Below are 23,248 nucleotides of genomic sequence, written 5' to 3'. Positions count from 1 at the left end.
TTTTCTATCTTACACACACACACACACACACACACACACACACACACACACACACACACACACACACACACACGCAATCACACACAACACACACAGTTCCCAAACTCAGAAAAAGGCCTTTGCCCTTTATATATGTTTGATCGCCTCTACAGGTAATGTTTGGAAATGTAATCAATAAAAACAGAACAAAACTCAAACTAAGATATTGTTAAAAACTCCTTTTTCTGTGAAGAACTGGACATTTAGCGTTTGTTATAGCAATTTGGCCTTCTATATCGATCTGTCTTCATGTTGTCTGGTACCTTTGCTACCTTTGTAAGCCCCTGACTCAGAGAACAGTCTGGTTGTGACGTGCCCGGAAAGAGATAGAGATGGCGTTAGAGAGACCTTAAGTGTGGGTGCAAGAGACAGAGATGAACAGAGATTTGGAGGGATGGTGTGAGAGAGTTAATGTGAGAGACAGGGATATTTTACTGAACAGAGGACTGAGAGTGTGACTCATCCTAAAGAAGAACTTTAAGCAGAAACATCTGCATAAATGTAATATTGTAATCAGATTAAGCGCAGTCAAACACACACATACACACACGATATGCACCCTCAATCCACTACTGTAGTCAAATGCTGGCTGCCCGAATCGTCACTACCCACCCACCCTCCCTCCCTCCCTCCCTCATGCCCTACCACACCACTCCCACTAGTGATTGTTAGGTTTTAAAGGGCAACAGGCAGTGACAGAAATAGCTGCTGTATCTGCAGAGAGCTGGTGCCATATTCTATTCAATGACGTCGCTCAAGTGCAAAGGGCAAGCCCAGGACATTAGTTGTCGCTAGCTTTTCGAACCAAAGCCAGCTTTGGCACATATACTGTACCAGCAGGCCACTCTGTTGAATAGACTCGTACACAGTTAGGGTTCACAGCAAACTGTAAGTCCCAAACAGTCCTGCATGGAAGCACACATGCACATACATGCACGCACAAACACACCACACACACCCTCTCTCTCCATCCATCCATGGCAGTGACAATGTAAAATGCCATATAATCCCGCTGATCCAGTTACTTCCATGAGGCTGTCTCATGTGGTTTGCTTCGAACCCCCAAGCTTCCTGTAGGTCAATGAAGAAGCAAGCTGTGTGTTCCTCTTCCACTCTGACCACACACACGCTGGAACCATTAGTGTGGAACAACACCATGAAACATATATACAAAATAATGGACTGAGTTGTCCTAAAATCGTCCAGTCCAGTGAGGACGGTGCTGTGCAGCAGTCGGTCTGCTGTTGCGTCAGTCCTGCAGGCTGGGGTCTTCTGGAATGAGAAAACAGAACACTTGCATCTGCTGAGAAGAGACCCAAACTGTCTCCATGCCGAATAATAGCACCAATTAGGGTTGTTAATCAAGTGGAAAAGTCTGTGTGTCCAGATGGGGCCTACAGTGTCCTAACGTTCAGCTCCTAAACTGCTCATTGATTCAGTGCTCCACTGGCCCAATGCAGAGGCCTGTGATAAAGGGGGATTTCAGGTTTTTCATTCTCCGTGTCTGTTATTAACATTTCAATGGAAAATATGGGCCCCCATTGATTTTTGATTGCGACGTGTTAGATTGTAGCTTTTCGATTGGGCTATTTGCATTAAACCTTGGCACTATGCGAGACATCGAGGGCGAGGCCCTCCATTAGGGGGAGAGACCAAATATTTTACGACCCAAACGGCTAACACAAAACCAGGAGTAACTCACTGTTAAATTATACAATCGCACAATTAAACCACACGATGCTGGAGTCATTAGTGGCACAACTGTAATGGGGAGAAGTCTTTTAGGAGCTAGAATAGACGTAAAAACGTTAAACCGTAGCGCAGCGCTTTGTGAAGCAATGGCGTGGGATCGAGTGGGAACATTTATTCTTTAACGTATGATGCATTATTCAGCACTGCTGTGGTTTTAGCCGTAGCATTAGTGTGATTCTTCCACACAGCACTGGAACTTCCTGTGTCACCAATCCAGTCGATCCATGAGAGGTCTCTCCCCCAGCCTCTGTGCTCCATCTGCTGTCTGTTAGCTGCTCATTACTTACAGCCAGTGAAAGGTTATAACAGGTGTTTTTATGGATACCCAATATGAAATCCTCTCATCCACAAAACAACACGTTTCAAGTAGCCTGCAGATGAAATATCTGTCTTCTAAAGGCAAATGTCACACCTGTCAGAAGAGATAGAAAATGCAAAGACTCAATTATTCTTCCAAACAGAAATACAAAAATAAATGTCTACCAGCCGAGGAAACAGGTAGGGACACACGTGTGTGTGTGCCCACACGTATGCACACATTCGTGAGGAGGATCTCTGAGGTTGGGGGTAATTAAATGGTGTCCTTTGCACAAGCTTCAGAGAAATTAGCTGTCAAAGGACAGTGTCGTATACAGCATTCTCAATTTCAGCATCCTGCGTTGCTGTCCCAGGCTGATGACTTCTGTTATTGGTGTTTGCTTTGATTTGCATCAGTATTATACCTTGGGACTCTTTAATCAAAACAGTCCACACAGCAGAAAAGTGGCACATTGTTTGCATGTGGAAGTGGAATCTCGTGGTGAAGAGTTCCAATTATAGTTAGGGGCAGAGTCCAACATCACATTCTGATGGCACACATCACATTCAACAGGGATTTATGTGTGGCAAGACACACAATAGTTCAGTTGACATGTCAACTCATTTGTTATTGACGACGTGATGCTTAGGGGACTATGGAGCACAGCTGAGGAGAATGAGACTGCTCTCTGCTAGCCTCTGTCTGAAGAGTGGCATCACCATGCACAGGGTTCTCGTTGTCATGACCCATCAGTTTACATGACGTCCTACAGGCTCGTTGTTTGTGTCTGCTAGTTTGTTTTCCATGCTGACATGATGTTCAGATGAATATTTGATGTACAGTCAGAGTGGTGGGACAGATGGGTGTGGATCCAGATTTCCAAGGTTCCTCTGTAGAATACCAATGGACCCCTAGAAACATGGGGATGTTTACCCAGAGGGGCTCGCAGCACTGCTCACGAAGCCCAGTGCTCAGCCAGACAGAGGAAGCCGAGGGGGGGGGGGGGGGGGGGTTTGGCAGGCGGGCCTGCTGCAGGGGCCTTGATGACCATTTCATGAATGTCCTGTGCCATGCTGCGCAGGTCCTCTATTTTTGGTGTGTCTAGAGGGCAGCTGACATCACCGACGACACCCACGTCACATGTCCTCTCCAGGGTTCTGGATTCCCAGTGATGGCAGTGGATCGCTCCATCACACACAAAGCCTATATTTGGACAGAGAGCTCGTGTCACACAGACAGCGTGTGTGTGTGTGTCAGTGCATGAGTATGTGCATCAGTGTGTGTTTGTGAGGGTTAGTGTTAAGCATGAATGTGATCTATCTGTCTAAACCCTTCATATGGGGGCAGCCCTCTGGATGACTCATCAGTGCCGGGACAGGAAGAGGGCGGGGGGTGTGGGGGGGGGGGGGGGAGGGAGGGAGGGGGGTGGTAAGAGCCTCTCATCTCAGCTCCAAGGACCTGAAGAGAGAAATGGCTAAAAGAAAGATTGACAGACAGATAGGCAGACAGAGAGAGAGAGAGAGAGAGAGAGAGAGAGAGAGAGAGAGAGAGAGAGAGAGAGAGAGAGAGATAGAGAGAGAGAGAGAGAGAGAGAGAGAGAGAGGTTCCAATTGAGGAGAGAAGCTGCCTGTTGGCTAGTCTGCTGGCAACCAACAAAAGCTATGGGGTTGTTTGATGGGATTAGTTTCCCAGACTCCTCTCTGATCCTATCCTTGTTATGATGGGACTCTGAGTGTTCTTCTAAACCTCTCTGGGACAGGATCAGCTGGGACACCCAGTACCCTGTATGAGCGTGTGCTTGTGCATGTGTGATCCTAACATGTTCTGAATGACCTGGGTTCGTTTCCAATTAGTCATATATTTCCAGGACCCTACCCTAGCAGGGGAAGGTATTGGAAGTATATTGGTACAATTTCACAAGCTGTGTAGAAAGTGTTGTCTCCAAGGACTTTGAAAGACAGGATTTGACTATTTTGAATTATTGTTCACGTAATGCTCATCTAGAAGTATCACTGCCGAATCAATCAAATGGTGGCTAAAAGATAGATTTGTAATTTGGTTAGGAATGTAAATGGCAGCATTTGTTGTTGGCAAATAAGCAAATAAGCATTCTAATTTACAGTTTAACAACAACATCCAGTCTCTGCCAGAAAAGGGACCCGTGGACGTGGAGAGTCACAGACAGACTGAGAAATAGTTAGCGTCAAACTCTTTCAGACAATCAGACACAACTCTCTACAAGCTTGCTGTCACCGCTAATAGACAGGTATACGAGGACAGGCAGGGATCTAAGAGTGAAGCAGGCTGTCTTCCTGCTCGGCTCCTATGACGTCTCAAACCTCCAGCTACCCTGACAGCTGTGAGAGAGATGTAGTGTAAGAGCATCATTTAGGTTTAAATGGACGCTGGTGAAAGAGAGAGTCTAAGGAGGGAGCAGACACATAAACATTATCTTCTCAAAGAGAAAATGTCAAATCCTGGTAAAGTAAAGGTTTGCTGAACGGTACATCTAAACAAGCTGGTGTCATGGATGATCGCTGTTCTTAAAATACGGATGACACACAAAGGAGATCCAGTACAGTGCATTATCTGGTTTGGGTGGGAAGGTAGCAAGTATAAAATATGCTTCCAGCTCTGGCTTGTGGTTGAGCGCAGCAGGAACTGCAGCTGGTGCCTCGGCTCTGCGTGTGACCATGTTTCCCCCTCCTGATCCTTCTCTTCAGACATTCCTGAGCTCCAGATTTCAACACATTCTTCTTCTCCTCCCCCAGATATCCGTGGGCTGCAGGGTTTCCTGGACCAGACGTCCAGGCAGGGGATGGATGTGTCTCTGCAGAGGGTGGACAGGAACATCAGTAAGGTGTTCTCCAACCTCTTCACCACCATGAGGACAGAAGAGCTGAACCGCTACCGGGACACACTCCGCAGAGCCATCCTGCTGCTCAGCCCCAGAGGAGCACAAGTCTTCATACAGCAGGTAGGGGGATGTCCACACACACACGCACATCCACGCATGGCTGCGCACTCGCATGCCAACAGACGCACATCTCAACATACGTACAAAGGCACACACACACAGAAACACATATATATCCAGAAAACTCTTTTGACAGGCTTCTATGTCAAACTAAAAAGTGATTTGAGTAGTATCCATGCATCTTGACAAGCCAGGTGGCCTGATCCCTGGTTGGTATGGACTGGGCACAGAGGCCTCCATGCTGGGAAGCAGGCGGGCGGAGGAGAAGGGAGACAAGATGAGATGCAAAGAGACAGGTGGGTAGAGAGGGAGACGTGGAGGAGGGAGAGAGGGAGGGAGGCAGGGAAAGACAGGGAGGCTGGGAGCGTGTGGGTTAGCGAAGGAGGGAGGGAGACACAAGCCCAGTCCCATCAGTGTGCATCTAGGTGGGCGGGGCTGGTGAGTATTTGAACCATGTTGTCTCCTGTAGGGGCAGAGTGCAGTTGGCAGGCTGGAAATGATAGGACAGGCATCGAGGAGGAAGTACAAGTCATCATGTTCCTCCCTACAGCTCTGTTCTGGCCTAAAGACAAACACATAGGTGGTCAGACGCATTATTGTCCATGTGCCATCCATTCATTCAGCACTTGAGGTGCTTCTGAACATTCAAATCCTAGGATGATTTATATATAGGCTGATGGGGTGGCACTTCCTATCTTCTTCAGTGGTCAAATGCAGAGGCTGCTGCTACAGGAAAGCAGGCTACAGGAGAATCAGACTGCAGAATAATCAGGCTGCAAGAGAATCAGACTGCAGAATAATCAGGCTGCAAGAGAATCAGGCTGCAGGAGGATCAGACTGCAGAATAATCAGGCTGCAGCAGAGCAGGTGAATGGTAAGGAAGGACATACTGTAGGATTTGTAGTTTAGTAACGGGCGTGTATCATGGTGTGCCTGTCACAAAAATGATAGGTGAGCACTCTCCCCTGATGAGGCATGAGACTGGGATTCAAGGTCCTGTGTGTGTGTGTGTGTGTGTCTGTGTGTGTGTGTGTGTGTGTCTGTGTGCGTGTGTGTGTGTGTGTCTGTGTGTGTGTGTGTCTGTGTGTGTGTGTGTGTGTGTGTCTGTGTGCGTGTGCGTGTGTGTGTGTGTGTGTGTGTGTGTGTGTGTGTGTGTCTGTGTGTGTGTGTGTCTGTGTGTGTGTGTGTGTGTGTGTGCGTGTGTGTGTGTGTGTCTGTGTGTGATGTCAGCGCAATCCTTTTGCAGACATCAAGTATCAGTTGGAGGACAGTAAAATGTCCCGCCATAAAAGTTGATTTCTGTTTCAACTCTGTTTGGGACAGACAGACGGGCAGGCAGACAGGGCAGGAAGGCAGGCAGGCAGGTTCACATAATTGATGCATTTATATTATCCATCCAACATGTCATGATACGCTTGCATGAGAAAATCATTTTGTTTTTATTTCATTTTGATTGAGGGAGGCGTATGGAACATTACCTTTCATTTCGGGCTGTGTAGGCCACAAATAATAACAGAAGAGATTAAACATGCCCATGAAACCATGGGAGGCCAGCTAACATACCGCTTGTTGAGCTGTACGGATAGGAAATCTATGTGTCGACATGACAGGGTTGTACTTCTGTGTTGATGTATGTCTGTGTGTGTGTGTGTGTTTGTACAGTAACAGCTGGCTACGTGTATCATTGGCGGGAGGTGTCGTCTCGTCTAATGCTTCCTTTTGTGGTCATGGAGATGGTCAGACAGGGAGGGGCTGGATGCTGTACTGTGATGGAGCTCGGCTTGTGTGTTCATCTCTCTCTCCCCACCAACATCTTTGATCTTTCAAATAAACGTGTCCCTCCGTCAAAGACATCTAACGCTGGCTCAGAGCAAAGAGAGAGGACAAACATATTGCATGATTCTGACGGTGCACGTGTCCAATGATGCCTGCCTTCTTTCATGTCCCATGATGCCTGCCTTCTTTCATGCTTAGATGCCCATCTTTAGGCCAACATTAGCATGATTGGGGAGCAGATTATGAACAGTGCACAGATACTGTTCATGCTTTATTGTATACTTGTGTAATGGTGTGAAAACCGTGAAACTCACTCATCAGGTATGTAGCAAGCCACCCGCGTCAACGAAGAGCTGGCTTTTTTTTGGCGTAGTTGCTAGTGGTCACTGTTAGATGACTTTTTACTGTCAGAAGGTAGGCCAAGGAAGACAATCAAATGAAAAAGATTTGACTAGGTTTATTAGCATGAGCTCAGATCACACCATTAGTCCACAACAGAGTGATAGGCATGATTGAGATACATGTCTCTCAGTTGGCAATTATATACACCAGCTGAACAGTAAAGATATAGTAACCACTAAAACATGCCCTTAAACAGCACACATTCCACGAATGATGGACAGGGGTTTCAGAGGTTACACAAAGTGCATTCCTAGATCTATATGTGGCCCTCTAGGGGCCCACGAAGCGACCTCTTCCTCACCGGGACACAAGCTCGTGTGTACAGAAAATCAGTCACGCTTGGCAAGTCGGAGGCTGGGTTCGAGCCCAGCGAGTGGCAAATGATACCTTGTCGTGACGGAGCGTGGCTACGTCTGTTACAAACCCGTCACACTTAACTGTCCTCAACCAGTGTCCTCAACCAGCTTGTCACATTGTCAAACAGACAGATGGTCAGATGGGCTGCAAGGCAGGTAGGGAAGGTAGAGAGGGAGAGATCCAAGCATGTTGACATTAATGAACAGACAGCAAGGGTTTGAGGGAGGGAGGATTGTACAGTAGGTAGGCAGAAAGGCAGGCAGGTGTGAGTTATATTTGAGTGCGCAGTGTCGCTGTCATATGACAACATTCTCACTGCGAGTGTCAATGTCACACAATACAGATTCCTCTACAGACCAGCTATTCAGCAAAACACACATGCTTGTGTGCACACGCACGCACACACACACACTGGTTCCCCTGCAATCGTGTTAGACTGAAAAGCCGCCACTGTGCTCAGAGGTCGTGGGGAGGGGTATGTTACCAGTTATCGGTTTTTAGTCTGAGAGAATGCGTGATCTGAAAAATGTTATCTCCTGCCACAATTGTTGTCCCTGCGGTAAGCGGTAAATGGTCCCCACTCCACACAAAGCATGTGTCAGTAAACAAAACACACACATACCCGCACAGGCTGGGACACAGAGACACACACGCTGTTCTGAAGATCCCCTGCTGTTTTTCCCTTCAAACTACATGGAACCATTCACACAACTCTCTCTCTTCCACACACACACATTCATCCAGCATTCTGAACTGTGTCTCTTCCGGGACACTGTAGAAGCTCTTCAGAGGGGTGTTTCTTTGCACTTCCTGCTCCTTGTCAATAGGAACGCTCACTGCTTTGTAACATTCAGCCAGCAAGCAATACCTCACAATTGATATTATTGTCTCTCTCTCTCGGTCTCTTTCTTTGTCTCTCTTCCTCTCTCTCTGTCTCTTTCTTTATGTCTCTCTTCCTCTCTCTCCGTCTCTTTCTTAATGTCTCTCTTCCTCTCTCTCCGTCTCTTGTAGCAGGAGAGGAGTGTGCTTTGAACTTCTTTGCTTAGTTTTAACAGCAGTGGAGATTCTCGGTGCCTTTAATCATCCTACTATGAAATATTTATCCAAATGTTTTCTTTCTTTCTGTGTCTCTCTCACTTTGTCTTTATCTCCTCTCAGACCAACACACCTTCTGATGTGAACACATTAGCAATGCATGTTGTTTTCGCTGCGTGACGTGTTCAGAGTGTGCCAAGCTCTCCTGCCGGAGTGTGCGCTGTCGAGATGATCTCTAATTATGCGTCTCGAGGAGGTATCGCCAACGCACAGGTACACAGGTTTTGGGAGTTGCATGAGTCTCTGTCTCGCAGCGGCAGAGCAGGGTGACAGTGAGAGCCTCTGCCCACCTCTCAACTCATCTACGGCAGGGCCCAGCCACAGCTCCACCAGCCAAGGGCTTCCATCAATCCTCATCCTGCCATCTTTCCTCCTCCTGCCTCGCGCTTTCCTCCCCTGTTTTCAAACACACACACATCTATATACACACATATATATATATATATATATATATATACACACGCGCACACACACACAGAGACATACACACGCGCAGTGGGACGGGGGCCTGAGGGAGAGAGGCTGGGGCTGGGGCTGGGGCTTGGCGTCTCCAGGGGCAGATTGAGTGGCACAGCCTCTGAGGCCGCTGGGGAGATGATGGATGGCATGATGGGAGCTCAGACCCGCCCCCTGAGGAGGGTGTCAGAGTGTGTGTGCGCGTGTGCGTGTGTGTGTGTTCAGCCCACAGGTAATGAGCAGATTGTCAGTTTTCGTTTTTGCTCATTACCGAGCCAGCAGCACATGCGGGGAGAACATGCTTCTGAGTGGGAGAGGTGGGAGATGCGGCAGTCATTAAAGGGAGGTCAGACCAGTAATCTTCCCTGAAAGCTGTGATCACAGTCGCGCACACACTTTGAAGCTTGTTTGCTTTAGCATTCAAGCTTTTGGTTCAGGGAGGTAGTTGTCAGCCGTTTGACAGACAAGCTCATGGTTTGAACTTTTATTCTGAAGTGCTATCCATGTGCATGGGACTAGTTAAACCTGAAGTCCAATTACAGTATTTTAGTGTAGCTGACCTGGAGGTTAGGGTTAATATGAGGGTTAGGGTTGGAAGCATGGTTGCACATGGGATTTGAGCATTTCAAGCAGCACGTATAGATCCAGTATTAGATCCTAATGCATATTAAGCACCCCACCCACACCAATCATGTTTTTGTGAAGGATGCTTCCCTACTCTGTTCCCTGTCTTACGCTGCCTCTGCATCACAAGTACATGTTGAATATCATCATATGTACTTTATGCAAGACATCGCTAAGGGACTAAAAACTACCAACATCTTAACTAGTTCCCTCTCTCTCTTTCCCTCCCTCACTCCATCCCTCACTCTCTCTCATTTCTTGTTTCTTGCCTCATTAGCTATGCTGTCCTACAAAGTCAGCCAGCAAGGACTTATTTGATGGGAGACAAATCCTGGTGATTAACAATGATTAAGACCAGTGGTAGGGAGGGGGGATGAGAATGACAGAGCCTGGCAACCCTGCCTCTGCCAGATTCTCTAATCCAGGGTTAAGGCATTTTACAAGGTGTCAGGATGTTGTCATTTAGATTGTAGCAACTGTAGCTTCCCAGAATTGCATTACCCACAGAGGTCTGCTTTCTCTGGCTCCCATGGGATTTATCATCTTAGCAAGCTAACTAGGTAGCTAGCTCTTTAACACCTTAGCTTAGTATTGATTTACATTTGCAAGCTAACTGTCTTATCTCAAACACTGCTGCCTGGCTTGATCAGGGTCCTGGCCCAGACATGAAGCTTTAGCACGCTAACTCAGTAGCTTAATTACCTGCGTCATGTTGCAAAACCTGAGAATGAAGGACATCGTTAGCAGCTTGTGGTCACAGTGTTAGAACAGGGCATAATGATTTAACAATAAGACTGTTATCCTGCTGACCCTAAGCTGTAGCCTAAATTAAGATGGAAAGCTAACCACCTGAGACAAACGTAGTTATATCACAAGTCTGACTCACCATACGACCATCTCAGGCCAACACACGAGTGGTATAGCCTCATTGGCATGATTGCGTTAACAGTTTTGTTACGAAGGACACTGACAAACGAAGATGGAGTTGGTGGTCTGACCTCTCGTCCTCCTCACACCTGTTTGTGTCTGTGGAGGCATTTGTATGCCAATCTCCTTGGCACCGATCTAAAATGGATGTACTAGTGGAGAGAGCATCATTTGTCACATGAGACGTTGTGCCATTTGTTTGGCTGCTGCTGGGCAGGCTAAAGATAAAATACATAGTTGTCCTATCACTCACGGGCATGACAAGCCTAATCTGAAACCTCACAGAGATGCCCGTACATCACTTAAAACATGCCAAGGGCATGAGATGACTTGTACAGACACACACACACACACACACACTCACACAAGCCAGAAGCACAAACACAAACAGGCACACACACATGCACACACTCACACATGCACACACAATTGCTGCACAGCACCGTGGAACACTGTTTTCATCGTCCGCTCTGGCTGAGTCTGCCTCCTTGTCTTAGCAGGGCTCCCTCACCTAAACCCTCTTCCTGTCTTCCTCCCTGCTTCCTGTCCTTGTTAATGTTCCTCACCTTGTCCTCTTCCTTGTCCCTGTCCTTATCCCTGTCTCTTCCTCACAGGGAAGTTGTCAGGTCTCCTAAGTGTCTGACAAACGTCACCATGGCGGAGTGATACTAACAGCAGCACAGAGCAGGATGTCATCAGGCTGAAAGCTCCTTTACAGAACAGGAGAGAGAAGTAGTGGACAAGACAGGGGCTGAGCGCTGACACGGTGAAACAGGGGACCCCCGAATTTAGAAGAGCAGTGCCAAGACGCACAGACACAATCCAAGTTAGGACGGGTCGCTTCTATCCGAGGTTGAAAGCTGAGGGAGAGACAGCTGGGATGAAGGGCTGAAGGGGCTGCCTGAGATGATAGCGGGCAGCCGAGAGGTGTTTGACATTCGAACTGGCAGGGCTAAATTCATCACTAGGAGTCACCTTGGGCTCGTCTCCCCAACACGCTCCAGCAGATAAAGCTCCCTTCCTCCGACCCTCACACACACACAGGAAGTGCCCCTGTCCTTGTGTGAGAAATCTGTGTGCCACCAATAGAGCCCTACCTAATCAATGATGGCTCTGCTACCCAATTTTTCTTCACACGCAAACACACACAAACACACACAAGCACACACAAACACACACAAGCACACACAAACACACACAAACACATACACGCTTCTTAAATCCATCAGTGCCTCCTCCCTGTGTTAGTCCAAATGAACAGTGCCTGAGGATAATTAAGGGTGTCTGATATTGTTTTCCCAGTGGAATTGGAAGTCCAGAGAAAGTGTGCGTGCCCACCACTATGATTACACTAAGATAGAAAGTCCATTAGCTAGGCCAGGCATGCTAATAGGCTTCCATAGGACAATGATTACATCCATCTGAATGACATTACCATCAGCATGCATTGTGTTGGACTCAGAGAGCTTGAAGCACACATACACTAACACACTGTGATAGTACATGGATAAAGACAGGCTGATGAATATTGTCGAGACTGTAAATGTCTGTGTGTTTACGAAAGTCTACCTGTGCTGAAAAATGAAGGGAGATGTGCCTATGTGGAGTGGCGTTGTTCGGATGTCACTAAGCCACACACATTCTCCTTCTCTGAGGTTATTTCTCGTGGACTATTCCCCTGTGGTTGAGTCAGGATGCAGCCTTCAGGCAGTTCTGCTGCCTGTTTCTCTGCCTGCATGTCTCTCTGTGTACCTGGGGCTTTCACATTGACAGGTTGGGACATGTCCTGTAGCAGAAATGAGTGACGGACGACCTCAGGCTGACATGGGCTTCTCCTCCCCTCTCTCCCCTCCTCCTTGCTCTCCCCTCCTCCTCGCTCTCCCCTCCTCCCCTCTCTCCCCCCCTCCTCGCTCTCCCCTCCTCCTCGCTCTCCCCTCCTCCTCTCTCTTCTCTCCCCTCCTCCTCTCTCTCCTCGCCTCTCCTCCTCTCTCTTCGCCTTTCTCTTCTCCTCTCTCTCTTGTCTTGTTCATCTGTTTAATTACCTATACAGTACACACCGTACACACTAAACAGATGGTGGCTAAAAATACCAAAAGATGTTTTTCCTCATGCAACAACAATAATCTGCGGGTACTACACAGCAGTAACGAATATGGGGTGTGAATGAGGTGGGAGCTGAAGTCAGTAAAAGCGGTCTGAGGATTGTGAGGTTGTTATTAAAGAGGAAAGACTTTAAGAGTTTCTTTTGGAGTGTCTGACAGATAGTTGTGTGGAACACTTGCGTCAGTAGTGAGACACCAGCCTAACGTGTGTAAAAAAATCACACTTGTAAAAATAGTCTCACAGAAATAACGGACCTTGGAAGGGCTGGCCACCAGGGAGGAGTGGGGAGAGCGGAGAGTACAAACACAGACACTTTAGTAACAGCCTATGCTGGCTGAAAACTGAGAATAGATGTGATGATATCCTCTATGATCCCATTTCATCTGCTTCCTCTGTGGATTGGAGTCTCTCATCCTCCCGTCCTCTCATCCTAAATCTGGACCTCAAACTTTCCCTAACTGTCATCCTCTCTCCTCCCCAGTTTGATTGGACTTTGATAAATGCTAATATTGTATGTCAGGCTCATCTTCTGATTTACAGTAACACTGAACATACAGACCGAGGAAGGTTGCTGCAGGTGAATGTCTCCTCACTACTGACACCTGCAGGTCAGGCACCACCACTGCGTCTGTTGTGTTACCTTCACCAGCACTGAAAACATATTGACTTTTCTTGCAATAACCAGACCCTGGTATATTGGAGATCCATCATTTAATAGTAGATCCACAGAAACCAGATGAGTAAGTACAAGCCCGGCATGTAAAGTGTTTCAAATCAACTACATCTCAGTGTTAGTGAGCATTACATTGAGAATTGGAGACAGGTATATAACCTCGGGGAATCTGCAAGGACTAGTGTTAGAATTCAATCATGTGCATATAAACATGCACACATACTCCACAAAAACACACACACACACAACAGTTTTGCCATTCCAGAGACAGTAGGAGAGAGTACACATGTACGTATAACTGAAGATATGTCTCCCATGTGAGTCACAGCAGCCTGCAGGCTAAGGCAGTGTCTCACATGGAGGGGCAGGAGCCCCGGGACAGGAAGGAGAAGAGAGGGCTGGAGGAGACCATCAAGGGCATGCCAGTGTCCAGTGACCCCGGGCATCCAGCTAGGAGCACAGGCCACAGGCTTGCTAACGTTGGCCCGTCTACCATGACTGTTCTCCTTCAACCAGGGCTTCTCCCTCTAAGGTTCCCAAGGCCAGGGGAACAGGACAGGCTGGATCCTGGAGATGGGTATCAGACTGGGAGACCTTCTGAGGAGAGCATGGTGGGGGTTCTGACATTGCTATTGAGAAAAGCCTGGGCTGAAAGAGGCTTCTGTCAGACTGAGAAGCCCAGCGAAACACCAACTGCTCTGACCACACCCACACTGAGGCAGTGGAATGGGAAGAGGGAGAGAACGAAAGCAACAGAGAGCAAAGTAGAATTTTGAAGGTTGTTATTGTCTCTGGCACTTTCTCTATCTCTATGTTCTCCCTGAGCTGACACCCCGAGCCCGCCCGGTCCAGACAGTCAAATCGATGCCCAGAGCAACACTAAAAGTTCACGACTAGTGTTTTTCTGTCCTCGTCTCTGCGTGTTTGTCACCGCAGAGTTGGGAAGAGAGGAGTCCTGGGGCCTGAGCTCGGGTTCTGACTGGTGGAGGGGGGTGTTAATCAGTGGGTCCTATAGGCAGTGTGAAAGGCAGCAATGAGGCTCTGGCTGACGGGGTATGAGAGCTGGAGCCAAGCATAATCTGCCCACTCTGGACCCCTGCAGCGCTGGTAGGAGGGGCTGGCAGCCTGTACTCCTCCTCACCATGACACGGGGAGAGAAAGAGAGAAAAGGCGAAATGAAGCATGGAGATGAGGGATGAGTGGAACAGAGAAAGCAAGGTATGTGAGGGATTTGAGAGTGAGAAAGAGTGAGAGAGAAGGCGGGGGCGTGAATGGAAAGTTCTGAGGAGGTCTAATCAAATCATGGGCTTTTTTGTTTTACCTTGATCTCAAATTGACTCCAATGATCAATAAAGTTAAGCGATTGAACTGCATTGAATGAGGGGTGCCAAAACTGTTCAAAGTGCAATTTCCAAAGATCTCCTGTTGATAGCTTTTGATGTAACTCCTTCCTCATGGATCTTTTCCGTAGCTCTCCTGTTCTTTAGCTTCTCTAGCATGCTGTCCGCCTCTCAAACCCCCACAGGCTGCTGTTCCACACAGCACAACTACATCTACATCTGCGATGATTAACTTTCCTTGAAACCCAGATACCTGTGCTACTTCCAGGAGAACAACAACACCTACTTGGCTGGCGCAGTTTACCTTCCCCAAGAGAGGGCTTGGCTCACATTGACACCCGCTTCATCTGCGTCACCCAGGAGATAGTCCTGTTCTCTCGACAAACCTGGCGCCGTCAGCGTTTTTGAGAGCGAGGCAGGAGCGGGGGGAACCCTGCCTCAGCAGATTTCTGCTGGTCGCGCCACGCAGGGCGTGCTGGGATGGGTAGGGATGCGCGTCGGAGGACGGATGGGACTTGGCGTGCGTTCCTGGAGATGCAGGACAGGATGAGCCCGTGCATACAGAAGAAGACCTGTCCCCTTCTCCTCACATCAACATCAGGATCCAGGACAGTAGGAGAAGGAGCGAAGGACGGAGGAGGAGAAGGGAAAGAGATAGGGTGAGAGAAAGAGAAGGATGAGTCAGAGGTAGATATATATATACAGAGAGAGAGAGAGAGAGAGAGAGAGAGAGAGAGATAGAGAGAGAGAGAGAGAGAGAGAGAGAGAGAGAGAGTAGGGGGAAGAGGTTTGAAGTTCTGTTGAGGACAGCCTTGATCAGTTTGTGCAAGGTGTGGTCCCATGAAGGCAGCATCAGCAGGTCAAGTTAGAGGTCAACACATTTAAGAGGTCAAAGAAAGATTCATATCTGTGGTACAGTAGGGCATCAAATTGATCCTGAAAGTCAACGATCGTGTCAGATTATTTTAGACTTCAAGAGTCTTGAGTGTGATACATTCACTGCTATTTTAATCCCCTTTGCATAAATAATTGTAACATGCTCAGACACTTCAAAATAGTCTTCCTGGCTTTAATATTAGGAACATGGCAATACTTACCTACTCCAGTAAGGATGTAATTAAATTTGAACAGTTCTTTTGAATATATAAGACATTTTAATCACTGCTGCATTTAACCATGATTAGGATAGTGCACATGATTAAGTAAAATATAAAAAGTATGTTTCCACATTTGTCAGCTGGATTCGATTTTCTCCCATCAGTTGCATTTACAGTTTGACGGCGCATATCTATGACAAGAGAGAGAGAGAGAGAGAGATATGGAGGGATGGAGATGCAAAGATGGAGGGATGGATGAATAGATGAAAGAACAATGGGATGGGAAGATGCAGTGAATGAGGGACACAAGCAAAGTGAAGCAGGGAAGCAGGAACAGAGAGGCAGGAGGTGGGAAAGGATCGCTCACAGCTGTTGTGTTTTGAGCAGTGACCCAAAAATAGTGTGTGTTCTCTGCGCTCTCTCTGCTCATGCAAGGGTAAATCGAACCCTGCGCACAGAGGGGTGTTGGATGTCGTATCAGAACACGCCTCTAGGGCCTCACGGCTCTCAAATGTTATGTCTAAAATACCAGCCTCACCCAGCAGCACCCTTCTCTCCCCCTCCTTCCCCCCATACTCTCTATTTGCCTTGGCTTTTTCATTTTTTGAATAAGATACTTTATTATTTTGTCATTCTGCCCTGCTCTCTCCCTTCCTCTATTGTATTTTCACCTCTTGATCTCCCAATATCCCTTCACACACACAAACACACATTCACACAGTCTCCTCTCACTGACGAAAGATGAGTTTGTGAGAAAAAAAACATCTCTGAATAAAACCCGAGCACAAACTCCAGTGTATTGTGCTGTGTCCTTCGAAGTAGCGACAGTAATAGACCCCTGCAGAGCAGACTCAAACATTACAGTGCATGGTATATGCCTCTGATATTGAAGCCTAAGGCCCATCACTGAATGCAAGCTGTGTTATTGGAGGGCATCAATACCAGAGAGGTATACACATTTGAAAAATACAATTTTAGGGATTTTTTTTTCTTGCCACATTACTGAAAGAAAATACTAAGAAAATAACTTTGGAGACACGACAACGCAAAACATTCTGTTGATTTCTGTGTCCATCGAGTTAAGCCACACCCCTTTATCGGAGAGACTAAGGTGATAGCATGAGATAGGAGGGCAGGAGCTTTGGGTTCACATTCAAACACACAGTTATGAGGGTGCAAGTGTGTGTGTGTATGTGTGTGTGTTTGATGTTGCTTTCTGTTTGTTATGTTGCCATTGACCGGTCACTGCAGAAGACTCCATTATGAAGGAGGCTATGGCTTGAGAATACTAATAACTCTCCAGCATGACATCAGCATTCAGCGCACACAGAGGGAAAAGGCCTTCCTCTGCTTCACTCTGGCGTGCTCACACACTCTCAGACAAGCCCAGCACACACGCACACACTCCCATTCGCATGCATGCATGCACACCGCAAACACCATGCCCGGCGTAGCACACAAGCACCAACACACAAAGACCCAAACAGACTGTCGCCAGCCTGGTTGTGGTCTAGCAGCCTCGCTCATGCACGGAGAGAAGGCTCAGATCCCACACCCAGCACCTCCGCACCCCCTCAACCTTTTCATTCTTCTTCCCCTGTCGTCCCCGGGCGTCCTCCTCCTCCACGCTCCGACCTGCTTAGCAGAGGAAGAGCAGCCTGCATGGAAGGAGAGAGCCAAACCTGCCCCTGTTGAACACGGAGCAGACCTAGCGTCGTGTCCTGGCTGCTATTCATGCCGATGGAAGCCCGCTCTCTCCCAGAGGAGGGGCAGCACCACAGAGGCTGCTGGCCGCCGCCCTCCATCCCCAAGTCAGCTGAATCAAACGCACATTCTTCAGATCCCATTTCCCATGCTATCTTGGAGAGACAAACAGACAGTCCACAACAGATTTACCATCGGTAAAGCATACCGCCGCAGTGTTGAAAGTGTGAAAGATGAGCATTACAGTACAGAGAGGAGCCAAACCACCTGTGACCACTGCACTCCAAATGGGATTCAGACTGAGAGATGATGGCACGAGTCTGATGTGCTGTGGTCAGTGCCAGCTCCGAGGAGCTCGCTTCCATGCAGAGGTTCCCTGTGTGATCAGGCTGTCCTGACTGTACGCACACCATATCACAGTCCTTCCCTGCGGACATTGGACGTGACTAAGAGGGAATGAGACTGTAAAAGGAGCTGGTCTTCACACACGCATGTGGTCATGCATTGTCTGTGTGTGTATGTGTGTGTATGTGTGTGTTTGCATATGTGTGTGTGTGTGTGCATGTGTGTCTTTGTGTGTGTATGTGTGTGTGTGTGTGTATGTGAGTGTGTGTGTCATGCGTCATACAGCTGAACTGCTAAATGCATAAGAGTCCGTGTGTGCTGCCCGCGGGTTTGGATATAAATAGAATAGCATGATGGAAATTGAGCGAACAGAACCAAAACAGAACAGTTAGATCCCGTCAAGTGCTTGTCAAACCAACGTAATGCATGTGTTCACTACCATACAGTCTGAAGTAAAAGGTCTCTTATATTGCAGTCTGTTATACTGGTACTGTAGCTTTCAGCTGTGTGATAGTGCTGATCCTTAGACGTATTTGTTCTATTGATTAGACATGCATAGGATGATGGATTGATCAATGTGTTGGTCGATGGAGTGATTGATTAGTATCTGTAGTTGAAGACAAGTAACCCCCTGAGTCCACCATGACAGCTCTGGTCAGCAATAACTGGACAACAGTCTCCATGGTATCAGCAAACTAATAAGGTGAGAAACAGGCACTGGAGATGAAAACAACATAGCAAGTAGAAAAATGTAAATTATGACATTTTGTAAAGACTGCTGAGAGATTCAGAGCCACCCTGAAAGAAATGCCCTCTGGCCTGCCCTGCCCGGTGGCTGGCAGACAGGCAGGCAGGCAGGCGGGGAGAGTGCACTGAAGACAGAGGACTTTTTAAGAGACTTACTTTGGCCACATCTCAACACCCACTCCTGTCTCTGAATGAGAGCCTGTTTGTTTGTGTGTGTGTGTTTATGTGTGTGTGTGTGTGTGTGTTTTTTGTGTGTGTGTTTATGTGTGTGTGTGTGTGTTTGTGTGTGTGTGTTTATGTGTGTGTGTGTGTGTTTGTGTGTGTGTGTTTATGTGTGTGTGTGTTTATGTGTGTGTGTGTGTGTGTGTGTGTGTGTGTGTGTGTGTGTGTGTGTGTGAGTGTGACGAGTACCAATTTACTGCTTGTCCTCATCACAAAGAAGCCTCTCCTTTCATCCAAGACCTCTTCCTGACCCCCCTCTCTCTTAGCCTCTCCCTGCTCTCCACTGAGGAGAGGTAGGTAGAGGAGAGAAGGACAGAGAAGGGACACACACTGAGGTAGAGGATTGAGGGACATAGAGAGGTTAAATGATGGAGGGAGATAGAGAGGGAGAGAGGAGGGAGAGAGACCAAGAGGTAGAGGATGAAGGGGAGGTAGATAGAAAAGTAGAGAGGACGGAGACAGAGAGAGTGGAGCAGGTGAAGAGTGTGTCAGGAGGGAAGTCTGAAAAGCGGTATTGCTTGGGAAGGAGAGAAAACATGTTATCCTTGATCTTTGCTTTTAAAGAAGGTTTATTATTATCATTGCCTTATCAAATTGATTTCTAAATGGTGCTTTTCCATCTGTTTGGAAGCCTGTTCTGAATACTTGTGTATGTCTTTATTGAAAACTCCAAATGACTGCAGCTGTTTGGAACATATCTTCTTGACTACTACATTATATGAGAGGTCAACCAACATCAAACAGAAAACACATGCACACATGCTGGCTCCCATTTCTGGAGGAAATTGTGTTTCTCAGTATTCTGTGCCAGCCTCAGCCAAACTTAGACCAAGGCCATTTGGAGTAACAGTTTGATACTTCTCTTCTCGGCAGTAGTCAGTGATGAACACCTTGACATTGGGGCTCTGCCATTTACACAGACTGGAGTGAGGGTTGCAGTGCACTAGAGAAGCAGCACTCACAATCTTGCGCTGTTTTTTCATGTATAGAGAGCAGCAATGAGCACTGGGTTAATGAGAGGTCTTTGAACTGTAATGAAATATAGACAGTTGTATCCAGGCCACCAGAGTGACAAAAATGCACTCAGTTCCTGATATGATTATTTATGGAATCAGGAAGATGTTATGTACCAACAGAACAGATCTGATCAGATTTACTGCGTCTTCTTAATTAGTTCTAATTGCTACAATAAACGTGCATGGAAAAAGCTTTCACTAAGCTTCAACAAAGATTAAGATCAATATGCTAAACACAGATGCAGACGGCCATGACTTAAACAATTCTGACATCTTCAAATGAGGATATTTGCAAATGAAATTGTTCTGTTATAAAAGATTCATGGAGGAAAGAGCAACAGATGTGGCTGAAACATTGAGACTGAGAAAGAGAGAGCATGGGTAAGACACATAGAGGGAGAGAGCAAAGGAGAGAGTGAGAACAAGAGATGAGGAAGGAAAAGAAAGAAAGAAAGAAAGAAAGAAAGAGCAAACACAAAACATGAGGAGACTTGTATTTGAGTCATATATGTCATATATTTAAAACCCTCTCAACAAGGATCTTTGAACTGACTTCTCCTCAGTACGTCTGTCTTCATCCAAGCCAAAGCAGGCTGCATGTTTCTGAAGATGCTGTATATGGTGTCTCCGACACAGGGCACCACCAACCTCCTCAAAGCTACCACAGAAGAGATGTTGAGCTGTTTCTCTCTACTGGAGCCTCCATTTCTACCTTCACATGGTCGCTGTAAATCTCAGAGAAGAGAGAGAAGAGAAGGAAGTATCAGGGGTGATGATTGAAGCAGACCCAGGTGTTTTTCTGTGTGTTGGCGTGGTGGTGGGGGGGTCCACAGTTATCATAGAGACATGGAAAGAATCTTGTGGTATCACGCAATTCCATCTTTTTGATAAGATGCATCCTCTCTTGTCTCTCTCACATCTCTGCTCCCCTGACAGCTTCCAGCAGCCTGGAAACATACGTTAGCATTTGGTCAACTGTCGTTTGAGAAGTGATTGTGATGAGCACTGCAAAGAGGGTTCCAGATGGAGGCAAAAGTATCTTTACCAAGCACACACGTCTTTGTATATACACACATACACACACACACACACACACTGACATTACCATCCAATGATTTTACTGCAGCTCAAACTCTAATCATGATCTACCAGATGGTCACATCGCTGCTGACTTGCACTGGAAAAATGACAAGCACCAGTTTAATTTACCCAGCCTCGTTCAGCCTAGCCTATTCTAGTCCAGCCCAGCCCTGCACAGTCCAGCCTTGCCCAGCCTAACCTAGCATGGCATGTGAGTGATGCTCTTGGTGTGGGTGTGTGTATGTACGTATAGTATGTATGTGTGCCACCCATTTGTGCAGCGAGATGAGCTTGCGGATGAGATTCTTCCTTGTTGCTGGAGTAGGATGTTGCTGGATAGCGTTCACACCTCTAAGGAATTCACCCAACAGTCACACTCTCCTCATTTATTCTCTCTTTCCCTCCCACCTTGCTTTCCCTCCGCCAACACACGTCCCTCTCCATCGCCCCCGCAGTGTCTCAGACAATCAATACTGCCAGGGTCCTATTTCCCGGCTGACCCTGCCTTCCACGTTGCAAGGCCAAAAACACAGCTAGCAAACTGGATGAGGAAATAGAAGAGTTATTCTTACATCTGCTGCTGCTATTGTTACTGGAGGGCCTTCTGTTCCAGAGAGACTCTTCTTACCCCTTCTCTTATCGTCTCTACTCTTCCCTCCTCTCCTCAAATCTCCTCTCATCTCTTCTTCTCTCCTCTCATCCCCTCTTTTCTTCTCTTCTTTTCTCTCTCCTCTAGCAGAAGTTCTCACCATGTTCTTTGTGGTAGATATTCCAGCGTGCTCCCTGTCCTTAGAAAACAGCATCTCCTAAATCACTCAGAGGCTTACCCAAGGTCACCCCTCCTGAAGCCTGGGACTCTAAAGGTCTCTAAAGGTCTCGAATTGAGACTCTGAACATGACAAAGATAAAAAGCATCAAGAGCCAGTGTTGAAAGAAAACGTTCTCAATTAGGGATGAAAAGGAGCTTTGTTATGTGTGTGCGTGTGTGTGTCTGCATGAGAAAGAGTGTGAATTAGTATGTGTTTTACAGATAATTTTTTCTTTTTATAAATGAAAAATAAAAAGCACATCATATTGCTGGATTCTCTGTCTTCCATGCTTTTTCTATTGTCCCAGATAGTGAGGGTGAAGCTGAAAACGAGACAACCTTTTTGACCTTTTCAGACAGTTGATGTTTGGTAGACTGCAAGTGCTCATATACACGGCCAGAGACAGTTATTGGCTGAATTTTTCATATGTATTTTCTCTGATTGGTTGCATTTTGAGATGTATTCCCCTTTTTCAATTTTCACCGAAGCACTGAAGCATTCTCTCCATGGATTTCGATCACCAGAACATCTCATCACATAGCCAAAGTCAAAGTAAATCTCCATGTAAAATGTGTGTGTGTGTGTGTGTGTCAGATGATCTGGGATAGCTCTCTAGATCTTAACCACTCTGGGGAGGCATGTACGAGAAGCAAACAAGGACTAAGTCTGACCTTGAGTTTCCGCTTCGTCTCTTTGGTGCCATTAAAGAAACAAGCATGTACATTTAGAGGTAGAGGGATGGCAGTCACATGCCTGCGTAGAAACTACCAGAACCATTTATACTGCTGGAGATTTATCCAGAGACCAGGTTGAGAGCTGCTAAGGAAATAGAGAGGATGAAATGGAGATATGATAATTTGCCAGCTAACCTTGCAAGGAACAAAAACGCTGTACAGAAAGCAGTGTTTTACCTCATGAGCATGCAAATTGCGTCGTCAAATATATGCGGTTTGAGGTGTGAGGATGCTCTAAATGGACTGGATCACTCCCCTCCACAACGCCTGTTTCTAATGCTGAAACTTTTTGGTCAATAGCAGGAGATATGACCTGTTTTCAGAGGTGCTAAGATAGCAGTGCTAATACGTCCAACGAATAGAACCAGGAGAAAAACCCATTGAATGAGAACCACTCTAAAGCCCACACAGATTTGTTCAATAGCCTCTTTCTCAGCACTTTCCATTTTCAGTTGGCTACTCTGGTAAACAAGCTTAAATGGCCCTGTCTTTTGTTGGCAGTGGGAAACACAGCACCTTCCTGTTTTCAGCTTCACCTTGTTCTATCACTGTTGTTCCTGTGACCCACTTCTTGGCTATCTTAATGATGATCTAGAGGACATTGATGGGCGGACATTTTGTCTTTGGTCCTGTTCAAGGGTCAGCGAGATGGTAATAGTGATGTATGATAATCAC

The 23,248-nt window shown here is 46.9% G+C and overlaps 1 protein-coding gene across 2 annotated transcripts in view; it reads left to right on the top strand.

Annotated features, from left to right (window-relative positions):
- The window catches only part of grid1b (glutamate receptor, ionotropic, delta 1b), a 177,103-nt gene that overhangs the window by 107,785 nt on the left and 46,070 nt on the right, over positions 1–23,248 (top strand). For both annotated transcript variants that reach the window (XM_047033137.1, XM_047033138.1), the window contains exon 4: positions 4,861–5,066. In XM_047033137.1, the coding sequence (XP_046889093.1) occupies positions 4,861–5,066 (206 nt within the window). The remainder of the gene's footprint in view (positions 1–4,860; positions 5,067–23,248) is intronic.

The sequence above is a fragment of the Hypomesus transpacificus genome, chromosome 13 (assembly GCF_021917145.1).
Source record: "Hypomesus transpacificus isolate Combined female chromosome 13, fHypTra1, whole genome shotgun sequence".
Classification (NCBI taxonomy): Eukaryota; Metazoa; Chordata; class Actinopteri; order Osmeriformes; family Osmeridae; genus Hypomesus; species Hypomesus transpacificus.
This window is presented reverse-complemented; position numbering and strand designations above follow the sequence as displayed.